This window comes from Natator depressus, chromosome 3, assembly GCF_965152275.1.
Source record: "Natator depressus isolate rNatDep1 chromosome 3, rNatDep2.hap1, whole genome shotgun sequence".
In the NCBI taxonomy this organism is placed as follows: Eukaryota; Metazoa; Chordata; order Testudines; family Cheloniidae; genus Natator; species Natator depressus.
This window is the reverse complement of record NC_134236.1, coordinates 190793747-190806287: the sequence shown is the minus strand read 5'-3', so window position 1 is coordinate 190806287 and position 12541 is coordinate 190793747. Positions and strand designations below refer to the sequence as shown.

Below are 12541 nucleotides of genomic sequence, written 5' to 3'. Positions count from 1 at the left end.
GCTTGACACCTGATTGGGTGTTGGTCACTCCTTTGTTCCCAGAGACGAGCTAGTCTGTGCATGTTTTCCAGATCGCAACATGTTTCAGTGATAAACACAGAGCAAAAATCTCGTAACTTCATGTACAGTAATGATACCTACATTTCAACAGAATCGCAATGTTCAATAGATTATGATTTTTCCAATGATACTTCACAAGGCATTTTTTTTTTTTTACAAAATAGCATAACCATACACAAGTGGTGCATATGGGGATACAGGTTGTTATTTTGAGGTACAGTGTGTGACAGTTATATTATGTTTTCTGACTCCGCTAGCCGGTCCCCAGCACTGCAGGACCTTTAGTGGGGGGAGCTGAGAAGTGACCTGATTTGGGCTTTTTTTGACCTGATACTTGTCACCATAAGCCTTACCCTTAAACTACATTTTGTGTGTGTGCTTGTGAATCGAAGGGGCGTTTTCTCCTCTTATTTCATATGCCTTTGAGCTCCCACTGGTTCATTCAGAGTTGCAGATGATATGCAAGGTTAATTGAACAGAGCAGGAACAAGTAGGTCCAGTGCCTGGCTGGGAACACTAGAGGGAGCTTGCATGAAGAAAAATGAGCAGATGGCAAGAGCTGTTGCACTGAGCTAAGTTAAATAAGAAAGCAGTCAATAAAAGTAAACTAGATTCTTTATTTGCATTAAACTGCATATGGTTTGAGGGCTGTATATGGCCCTTAGGTCTATGGGGCAGATCGCCAAAAGACTTAGATACCCAGATCCTGCTGCCATCCAGGGGGCACGTGATGGCTAACTGCCCTTTGTGCCTTTCAAAATCTCCCCTTCCATTATGAAATCATTCCCTAGCAACACTAGGGCTGCTTTTCAAAACTATGTGCTTTGCTCTACAGTCTATATGTAAGTATAGTAGGCCAGATCCTCTGTTGGTGTAAATCAGCATAGTTCCATTGAAGACAGTAGAGACACTGCTGGTTTACACCAGCAGGGAATGTGGCCAATAGTACAGAGCCTATACAGTATATTGATTTAAATGGTATTTTATGTTCCCATTTTGATGTGAAGTGAATTGTTCTACTTGTTTAAGGTATGCTGGGGGAAATTTGACACATGCAAATTCTCTTTGCCAGGTTAAATTCTGCCATAATTGGAACCCCAGTTGCACTCTTCACACAGAGCTACAGACCCTGCCAAACTACAACCTGGAGGAGGCGAGGTAAACATCCGATATTCTTTTCTTGTTTGAGTAAATACAAGAACATTTACATTTTAAACCATTTTCATTTGTCTTCAGCATGGACCCCATTGTTGGGGCCTAAATCAGATCCTATTGAAATCAATGGGAGACTTTCGGTTAACATCAGTTGGCTTCAGATCTGGCCCTTGAAGGCTGGATCCCCTAACCAATCGGTTCCTTTGCTATACTGGTAGCATGACTTTATGCAACCGAAGTAGCTTGCACCGAATTAATGAGATGCACAAAGAGAACTAATAGTACAGGCAGCCTTTTTAAAAATAATGCAAAGAAATCACATAGGATTGAGGTTATATCCCAAGTCTGACCATCCTGTCATTATCACAAAACAAGATAGGAACACTTGGGTAGCCCTGTAAATACAAATAGGCAATTTAGCCTTGTTTATCTGTCACGACCCAGTTTGAGCTGAATGAAGTCACAGTCCGTGCTGTATGATTGCTCCCCAGAACTGTATGATTAATACATTTAGAATTAAGATGTTCGTAAGAGCAGGAACTAGTGAAGGCAAATATCCAGGGCTAGAGTAGAAATGATTTTCTAACAATGGAGATGGATGGTTTGATACCTAGGTGCTTTACATACCAAGTGGTTAGATGTCTCAGAAGTTTCATAAATAGATGGGTAATTGGATGTTTCACTGAAAACAAGGCATGTTAAAAAATGAAGATAAACTGTCGCATGTTCAAATTTTTGGAGACCAAATAGGGTGTTTCCCCTAGCATTGTGCCAAATACAGCAGGCTTAAATTAAGTTTGTTAGTGAACAAATTAGCTACTAATACATGGGGACCAGATCCTCAACTGGTGTACACAGATGCATCTCCATTGAAGTCAATCAAGCTATGATCATTTACACCAGCTGAGCATTTGGCCCATGGATCTAACTGTACTTTGGATTATTACCTACAGGACTTGACTTGAGGGTATCTAGAGAGTAAGGGAAGAACTTGCCTCTGTGTTAGGACATGAGTGAGTCTCCTGTCACCATTCACGTGAACCTGATCTGCATTTATGGTGATAGCTCTGGGTGGAGTCTGCAATTCTTCCACAAGGAATGGAGCAGGAGGAATGTTTTGAACATGGGGATGTTTTTCCCCATCACATCTGGGAGACGCTTCTGCAGCTGGAAAGCCCAGGCGTCCTGTGAAGCAGCCACAGGAGCTACTTCCATGTGGATATGGCCCTTAAGCCTGCTACTGATTCAAGATAGTGGTGTTGCACACTATATTGAAAAGCAGCAGTGAGCCCTAAATGTACTTTCAGAGCATTAGTCTCATCTTCATAGTTTATAGATGCTGATTTTGTACACTCAGTTTTGTACATGCAAAAGTTAGTATTTATACATTTTATGTATAAAAATGGTGTTTGTACATGCAAAATTGCACACTCAGAATAGCCATTTTCATACATAAAATGAATACATGCCCACCTTTGCATCTGCATTCTGTTCTGCACACACTGTACTGACAATGAGGCCCTTTGGTTTGGAGATAGATTGCTAAACTGTCTTGGGCAACACCTTTCAATGTTGTGTGCTGTTGCCTTTGTTTTGGATTTTCTTTAGATATCACCCTGGTTATGCAAGAGATTGCAAGTGCAAAACCAAGACAAAAAGGTCTGGCAAAGAAAATTTCTAGGAGAAAGGAGATCACTTCCAAAGACATAGATGGGTTTTCACCTGAAAACAGCTATGAAAGAACTCTGGAAGACTTTCATCAGGATCAGCTGCAATTTAAACATGAAAGCACAGTATGTGAACCTAAGCAGGAAGAATTAGAACTAGTTGAGCAAGAAACAGTCCCAGAGGATGTGCCTGATGGAGCTCGGATAAGTAAAGCTTTTGATGAATTGTGTAACACTGTGAGAGAGAAAATAAGATGCTTCAAGAGACCCGAGCCTAAGACTGACTTGTCTACCAAAGAGAGCTATGTACTTGTCACAGGGGAGGCAAACTATGACCATCCTTGCTTCTATTCTTCCTCCACCCCGGCTGGAGGTGGGATCACTGTTTCCACTAGCAATGGAAAGATACCAAATGGTGGGGAGGTGGAGCCAATTCCAGAGCTGCCTGAACCGTCTGAACCATCAGCAAATGAGAAAGGGGAAGTCCATGAAATGCAATATGAGCTTGAAGAGAGAGAAGAAATAAATGAACAGGGCAGAAAGTCAGAAGAAAAAGCTGAAGAGCCCTCAAAGCAGCCTGACATCACTGGGCCTGAGGCAGCACCTCCAGCTGGTGTAGCCGGCCCTTCTGAGCCAGACGTATTTGAAGAGACAGAGCATGACAGAGAAGACCAACGAGGAGGCCAAGCATTCAGAGAACCAAGCTTACCCAGTTCCATGAGCTATGAGAAGGTGGAAGTAGTGGAATCTATTGAGAAGTTTTCAGATGCCAGAATTCAGACTTACGAAGAGACAGCTATGATTGTGGAGACAACAATTGAGAAGACAAGCAAGAAGAAGCTAGGAGACAAAGGCTCTTAAGTTACATCATTTGATAAGCAACTTGTCTGGCATAGTTATTAAATGACAATATTTTTCCCCTGACCCAACGCTAACATAGTGAGACTTTTGCTGTTTGATATAAAACATTGATACATGAATGGCCATTCTGCCTGGTGTAGGTTTATCTTTAATGTAATAATCACTAAAATAGTAGGTTCATTTACGCAACACTTTTTGTGATTAGGACAAGTAAAAAATTATTATTAAGAAGTTGCCTGTCTAAACCACACCTACGTAATCTGTGCCCACTACAAATTGGCCCCTTACAGTTTATATTTCTCTAATGATGCTTTAGCTGCCATTAGTTTCCAATTTTCAGACAGCTGCAAATGTTAGCTTGTGACATCTGGTTCATTGAATAAAAGCTTTGCATCCTAAAGAACATAGTCACAGTGGGTGTGTGTTACCTTTAACATCAAACAGTAGCATTAACGAAGCTAGTATTAACCAATTAACCAACTGACTGGCATGATGTTTTCAAGATGAAGGACTAAGCACTTTAGTTCAGTAACGTATTTCAACCATCCCTTGTTTATACTCTGTAGGTATAAGAGAGCTTAGCAATCATTTATTTTTAGTTATGTTACCAAACAAAAATGTGGCTGAATTTGTCATTAAGATCTTACTACATATCATCTAGGCGGCTGAGAATAAAATATGCAACGATGATAAAAGAGAAAAAGGGACATCTTTAAAAAAGAATGTATTAAACAGTCTTCAGCCTTTACACACAAACCTCTCATTGACTTCAAGGAGGCCAGGATTTCACTAGGGTTTTCAATTGTGTTTATTTTTAAGCAGCTTGCATCTAATTTTTATGCTTAAATGTCTGTTATTGTCTGATTTTAAAAAATAGCTTCCTTGAACTCTATTAAAAAAATTGTGCCCACTGCAAAATCCTATGTTACTGAGGTTGAGGTCTTTAGTGCACATCGGAATATCTTCAGAGGATTGCAGACACTTCAAAGATTGTCCGGTTGGAGTATTTTCAGTGTATAATTTTTTCCCCTCAAGTTTGTTGCATTTTAGTGACTCAGACCTAGAAACCCTATACATGATCCTGCACCATCTTACTTATGTGAGCAGTCCTATTAAACTCAATGGGATTGCTCAAGCACATAGGGAGTGAAGGTTTGGAGGACTGTATCCTGTTTTTGACACAAGAGAAAATATAGTTACAGTATTACACAGCTTGTCAAAAATTGGAATTCTGTCCTGTGGGAAATGCTGAGATTTTGATATTCATTTTCATGTACAGATGAGCCAAAATATGGAAATTTTCACAGAAGGGATAGTTCCAAAAAAAATTTTGTCAAAACACTTTATTTCAACTCATTTAGACATTCACCTGCATCCGCCTGAGCTGCCACAGTGCCTCCTGTGAGGAGTAGCTCGGGTGCCTTAGGTCTCCCATTCTTCTCTATGGGTCAGGATTGCTGGTTCGACTACAGCTCCCTTGATGTACTACGGTCTTGGGACTCCCATGGTGCACAGCAGCAGCAATTCAACCAGAGGGGAGACCATTGTAAATCGTGGGAAATATAGTCCAGCCAAGGATGCTATAGAAGCTAATGGCGGCATGAGGCTCCTGATTAAAAAAAAAATCAAAATTTTCCCACAGGAAACTTTTGATTTTGAGAAAACTTCCTTTTCCATTTAAAAAAAAAATCAGTAGAAAATTCCCCACCAACTCTAATAATTACCCAGAACTAAAAATTTATCATGAAATGTTAATGATGCTCCCCTGTGTAGATTGCTTTCCTACTATCTCTTTTTCACATCCATATAGGCCAAATCCTGCTCACTTTATTCATGTGAGTAGTCCCAGCAATTTCAATGAGAATAAAATCTTCCACGTCTCGAACCATAAAAATGTGTGCAGAATTTGGGTATTACTTCAGGGCAAAGGCTGTGGCTCTGCTGAGGACTTAAACAAGTACTTAAGTTTAAGCATGCGAGTAGTCCCATGAAAGTTAAGCATGTACTTAAATGTTTTGCAGGTGTCAGGCCTAAACTGTGAAGGCCTTAACTCAGTTTTTACTCAGACAAAACGTATTGAAAGGGCTGAATAAAAACTGTGTAAGGTCTTCAGGATTTATAAGGCCATTGGGATCTAAATTAACAAGAACCTCTGACAAAACTCCTACTACAGCGTATCAGAATGTTCTGTATTACATAGGGCTTGATCCTTTCCTCCCCGCAAGCAGTGCTAAAACACCTACTGACTATGAGGTGAAGAGAAGCAGGCTCATACTCCTAATCTGCTCATCCTTATTACATGCTGCGGGGCAAGAAGAACCATCTGTATACTTTTTTCCTTTGGAGCTTGATGATGCATTTTACTAGCTAATCATTTTGTGGCTCAAAATGACTATTTGAGGAGGTTTTTTTAAGTATTTTTCAAACAAAACTCCCATTTCAGCTTCTGTTCTGCATTCGGAAAAGCTGAATGCCCCTTCCACTTTCAGTGAAGCTGGACCTAATGAAGGCTGATTGTTCGCAGGACAAGATGTACTGTGTCTCACAGCACTGTTGATCATTCAGGCCCTGACTCAGGAAAGCACTTAAGTAAAGGCTTAAAGTTAAGCACCTGCTTAACACCCTTTGAAGTCAATGGGACTCAAACACATGCTTACCTTTGACTATGTGGTTAAGCTCTTTCCTGAATCGGGGCCTCAATCGACAGTGCTCCATTGTATAACGCCTAACAGCTACAACATTGCTGAAAAGCATTCATTTTACTGCCTTTATGCGGGTATGCCTTTATCTCCTGTGTATTAAACATACCTGAGATGTGATTTACCTTATCAGGCCTGCATTATTAAAAGTAGAGCATTTTGAAGTGGTTTCACTGAATACATGTCACATCCCCCATGACTTCTGATAGGCAATGATGATAGGACCTGCCAGTTTACAACATCTCTTTATTTTACTCAGATTATAAAACATCATCACAGGGCTTTATATGTTAACAACATTCACCTGTTTTAAATCGAGAACTGAATTAGTTCCTCTGTTATAAATGCTAATAAATTAATTTTATTTTGCATCTGCAATACCATAAAAACTTATTCTAACTGGACATTTTTCAGTGCTTACCCTGATGCAAAAATTCTGAAGAGTTTGAAGTCTAGCTATATATATATATTGTATATACACGCATATCAAAACTCGTAATTTCTGTTAATCATCCCTTACAGTCATCTTGCACTTAATAATTTAAGTCAACATTATGAAAATATGAACACCCATTTAGTTATTTTGCTGCTATATAAGACATTTAATGTTTAAACAGAGAATTGCAAAATTACATGAATGCACTAGGAATTAACGTACACTTTCATTTAAAATTGCCACAAGGACATTTCTTAATCCAAGAACTTTCCCCATATTTTAGAATACTCTTTAATATGTTTAAATGATTTGTTTCTTTAGTAAATACATACACACAAACATGATGCATGAATGTATATGTATTTATTATGTTCAATACTATATGTAATATATATTAGGTATGCTTGCATATGTATATATATTACATACTATATATATCATGTGTGTTTGTGTGTTATCAAACGCATATGTACACATAATAGGGGCAAATTCTTCCCTCAGATAGAATCATAGAATATCAGGGTTGGAAGGGACCTCAGGAGGTCATCTAGTCCAACCCCCTGCTCAAAGCAGGACCAATCCCCAATTTTTTTTTGCCCCAAACCCTAAATGGCCCCCTCAAGGATTGAACTCACAACCCTGGGTTTAGCAGGCCAATACTCAAACCACTGAGCTATCCCTCAAAACCCATTGAAGACAATGGGCGTCTTCCCAGTTCCAAAGACGCCCACATACTACTTTAAGAATTGGCTCATTGGCTACATGTGTGGCTCTGAGGTTAGAATTGGGCCCATGGTGTCCTTTGGTTTATTTTAAGGCCACCAGATGAAATATAGTTGATGCTTTCCATCTATTGGAACAAATGAACAACAACATGATTTTAAAAGTCACTCCTATTAGGTGGTATTTTAAAACTAAAAGCCTGAGGGCTTCTTTCTCCTCTCACTTACACCTAAGTGTGACTCCATTGTCTGCAATGGAGTAATCCCTCAGTTACACTGGTGTAAGGGAATGGAGATCCTATGAACACTTAGGTGCTTAATTTGGCTTATAGTATACATAATGTAAACATAGTTTAAGTAGATAATTTGTTTGGGATTTGAAAGGAAAAGAAAAAAATCCTGTTATGGAAGGTTAAGAGATTAATATTCACTTGAGATAATAGAAGAAATAAACATTCTGGGGTAAAACTATGCATTTCATAACCTGTTGGTGTCATTTTTAATCATTAGGTAAATACGTATTCATTTTAATTGTAGTTTGCAACTGATTAACCCAAACAGCTCTTGATAACCCACATTTTAGATGCATAGCAAAAATAGAAATTAATCAAATTCTGAAAACTAGTTACTGCCAACATCCTAGGCCCCAGTCCTGCAAACACTTATGCACGTAACTGTAAGCATGGAGTAGTTTTGCTGAAGCCAGTGTAACTACTCATGTACTTAAAGCTAAGCAAGTATGTTTGCAGGATTGGGCCCATAGTTACTATTCAGAGATTACTAACTGAGATCCCAGTCCTGCAAACACTTGTGGGTGTTGTGTTTGCCAGTGTGTAATCTCCATTGAAGTCAATGGCAGTAGATAGATCAGGCTCTGAGAGTTTAATTTAGTTTTTTGGATCAGATGCTAAAAACACTCATATGTGTAAGAGATTGCAGGACCAGGTCCTTTAAACAGCAACAATGATTTACGGGATAAATTTTCCCTAATTTATTCTTCTTTATTGCTCGTCAAAACTAACTTTGCATTGTGCACATATAAAACAATCCAAGCAGCTTTTCTTCCTAAATAAGCTTGTATAACTCAAAACTGACCTAAGCTCTACTTTTTAAAATAAAAGGAAATTTGAACTAAAAATTGCTTTTGGACTGAAAGTTCATATGCCAAGTTTCTCCCATAGCAAATTACCAACCCTAGAATATAGGGGTCTGTAATGGAAATGCTGACACAGCCTTATCTTATGTTGCTATACTACATTTCAGTATAAAGGAAAGCAGATGCACATCGCAAAAAGAGTAGCCCTCTATTTTAAATTTCATTCCCAATGTGATGATTTGGCATAAATTGGATCTGAATTACCAAATTAACAAAAAATACTTGTGCTTTTAGAACATTTGGACCCTGTTTCCTAATGCACATCCTTTATCAGACATTTTGTCTCACTTATTACATACAAAGGAATCATCTCTAAGTCAAAAAATGTTCTGGAGTGTGTGTGTGTGTGGGGGGGGGGGGGTGTAAGTGTAAAAAGGAAATGGCAAAAGGCATTGATTTCTGAGAGGAGGTTACCATCTTTCTTAATCTCTGGATTATTTTTTCCTTCTTGGGCCTATTCCTACTCTTACTGAAGCCAATGGGAAAACTCCCATTGAAGTCAATGGCGCAGAATCAGGCTGTTGGTCATTCAAAGGCATCTCTAGCCAACATGTTACTGTTAACATCTGTCATGAAAGCTGACCAAATGGGTTCATTACCACTACCTGGCAGTTTTAAAATTTACTCCCTCTTTTTAAAATTTTTAAATACAAACAACATTTACGACAAAAATATGAAGGGAAAAGCTATCACGGTTTTGTTTCCAAGTTATTACCTATTTGTATGACACAAAATCATTTACAGTCACAAACTGTAGAGAGTAGTTGATAGGGAACAATATATTTGTGGCTTAGAGTAAAAAAAAAGATTGCTTCGGTTGTAATTAAAATAATCATTGACAGGATATAAGACTTTAAAATCAATAAAGTATGATAATTTGGCTATGGAGACCTTGTAATATGTCTAACACAGAGGTTTGGATAGTAGAAAGGTGAGTAGAATGATCTAGGAAAGGAAAGAGGCCAACATGCAGAACAGTGCTAGTTCTTGCTTAGTATACTCTTCAGACTTCTCTCTACCGCTTCGTCTAATTCTTCTTCCAGCTCTTCCTTCTTGGACATAGCCAGTTTGGACTGGTAATCCCTTACTATTTGGTCTATATATGGTGCGCTTTGTGTCCCATGTAGCATCAGTGTCCATTCCTTCAGTACTCCCCTCTGTGGCATGCTATCAACAAATCCAACTTCCAGAACCCAAGTGCCTCTGGGGTCTTCTCCCCAAGTGTGTGTTGTCATGAAAGGCCATTTGTCAAAACCCACCTTGGAGTCATCATCTCTTGGACGTCGGCTCAGTAAAATGGATTTAGTCCCCATAGGTGACGTCATGTTGATGTTGAGGTCCCCTCGCCTAGTAGAGTTCACGGTTATAACTGCTTGCACGTGTTCTAGGTAGCGGACAAAGTTTTCTTTCCCCTCACAAGCATCAGTTGTAAGTGTTAGAACCAGCTTGCCACTTGATGGTATTTTTCTGAGGGTTAAATAACAATAAAATAAGTTAAAATGATACATACGGTGAGGCACACCTTATTTTTCATTAAACATCTACATGTGTTTATACAAACATACAAAAATACTGTAATAGAATTTGAAGAGCATGAATGAGCAGTGAGAACGGAACTCCTTAGACAGGTAGGAGTTGGAGGTTGTGCCATACATAATTTGAAGAATACAGTAAGTGCTCAAGGATGACCTATTGCCTCACCAAGTTAACTATCACTTCATATGGCTCACCATTGTCATCTTCATATCTACTCATCACCATAAAATAGCTGTGAGGTGACACCATCATAGGACCTAATCACATTAGCCACTCCATCAGGGGCTCGTTCACCTGCACATCTACCAATGTGATATATGCCATCATGTGCCAGCAATGCCCCTCTGCCAAGTACATTGGCCAAACCAGACAGTCTCTACGCAAAAGAATAAATGGACACAAATCTGACATCAGGCATCATAACATTCAAAAGCCGGTAGGAGAACACTTCAACCTCTTGGGCCACTCAGTAAAAGACTTAAGGGTGGCAATTTTGCAACTGAAAAGCTTCAAAAACAGACTCCAAGGAGAAACTGCTGAGCTTGAATTAATATGCAAACTAGATACCATTAACTTGGGTTTGAATAGAGACTGGGAGTGGCTGGGTCATTACACATATTGAATCTATTTCCCTATGTTAAGTATCCTCACACCTTCTTGTCAACTGTCTAAATGGGCCATCTTGATTATCACTACAAAAGTTTTTTTCTCCTGCTGATAATAGCTCATCTTAATTAATTAGCCTCTTACAGTTTGTATGGCAACTTCCACCTTCTGTGTGTGTGTGTATCTATCTTCTTATTATATGTTCCATTCTATGCATCCGATGAAGCAGGCTGTAGCCCATGAAAGCTTATGCTCTAAAAAATTTGTTAGTCTCTAAGGTGCCACAAGTCCTCCTACACTTTTATTTGCTCATTGAAACCAAAAAATTGCTATATTTGACATTTTAAACACACACACACAGGACACAATTATTTTTCTACATTCTCAATATGTCAAATCCTGAGGCCTTCATTCCTTAATTATTATAACTCAGTTCTTATGTAGAGAAACTTCCAGTGAACTCAACAAAATTTGCCTGAATACGGTTGAAATAAAAACTAAGGACAACATTTATGGCCATCCTCTGCATGAGTGCAATTTATACTCTTTGGGTGAAATCTTAGCCCCGCTTAAGTCAATGGGAGTTTTGCCATTGACTTTAGAGGAGCTAGGATTTCACACTACCTGCAGTGATTAAAGTCCCATGGCATTTTTTTTTGGGGGGGGGGAGGGAGGGGTAGGAATGAGATTAACTGTTTTAAGAGTATGTGAAGTTTGTAAAGTGCTTTGGGATTCTTTGAGAGGAAAGGCACTGTTGTACATGTAGGGTATTAATTACCGATGATTAACCAAATTCAGATTAAGAGGGGGCAACCTGGGAAGAAGCATCATTCACTGTTCTCCCTTCAACTACCATGCACTTTCCAAACCTAAGGTTATGTGTGTTAAAGCTTTCTGAAATGTATATGAAAATGTGACCTTTTCTTTATTTTAATAATTTAGAATAAAGTTTATTAAAACATCTTAAAAGCCAGAAGGGTATCCAAATTATTATTATTTATTTTTATTATTATCTATTATTATTAAGTGAAATAGGCTCTGTTCCAGCCTGGGTTTTTTAGTAAAGTAAGAAGGAGGTAAATTACTACAAGATCACGGTCATGCTGTTTACTAATGTTTTTATTTTTAATGCTTTATTTTTATGAGAAATAGGTACAAACTGCTACACCTATAAATCCCACCCTTTTCCAATAACAACATAGCACAATTCTTCTAAGAGCAGTACAGAAAGCATTTTACAAAAGGTGTGCCCATAAGCCTGTCTCCTCTTACAAGTAACAGTGTTGATCATGAAATAAATCCTGGGTCTTATGTTATAATGATGATATTACATAGCTCTTATCATCAGTAGATCTCAAAGTGCTCTACAAAGGAATTCAGGATCATTACCCCCATTTTATAGATAGGGAAACTGAGGCACAAAGAGGCAAAGTAATTTGTCTCAGGTAATCTAGCAGACCAGTTGTAGAGCTGGGACTAAAACCCAGCTTTCCTGAGTCCCTGGCAACTGCACTATCCACTAGGCTACACTGCCTTTCATACAGCATTATTAATGGCTTTAGGCCACATTCTGTTCCCTTTACACACATGGAGTAGTACCTTACCAGCACTACTTGAGGAATAAGTAAATACTCAGTGTGCAT

General features: G+C 38.7%; 2 protein-coding genes across 2 annotated transcripts in view; one reads left to right on the top strand and one right to left on the bottom strand.

The window, feature by feature from the left end:
* Window positions 1-3843, top strand: part of BFSP1 (beaded filament structural protein 1) — a 44609-nt gene extending 40766 nt beyond the window's left edge. The window contains exons 6-7 of the mRNA XM_074949537.1: window positions 1133-1218; window positions 2824-3843. Coding sequence (XP_074805638.1) covers window positions 1133-1218; window positions 2824-3743 — 1006 coding nt within the window. The 3' untranslated portion in view covers window positions 3744-3843. The remainder of the gene's footprint in view (window positions 1-1132; window positions 1219-2823) is intronic.
* Window positions 3844-7736: 3893 nt separating this feature from the next.
* Window positions 7737-12541, bottom strand: part of PCSK2 (proprotein convertase subtilisin/kexin type 2) — a 203848-nt gene continuing 199043 nt past the window's right edge. Inside the window, exon 12 of the mRNA XM_074949536.1 lies at window positions 7737-10223. Within this exon, the coding sequence (XP_074805637.1) occupies window positions 9737-10223 (487 nt within the window). The 3' untranslated portion in view covers window positions 7737-9736. The remainder of the gene's footprint in view (window positions 10224-12541) is intronic.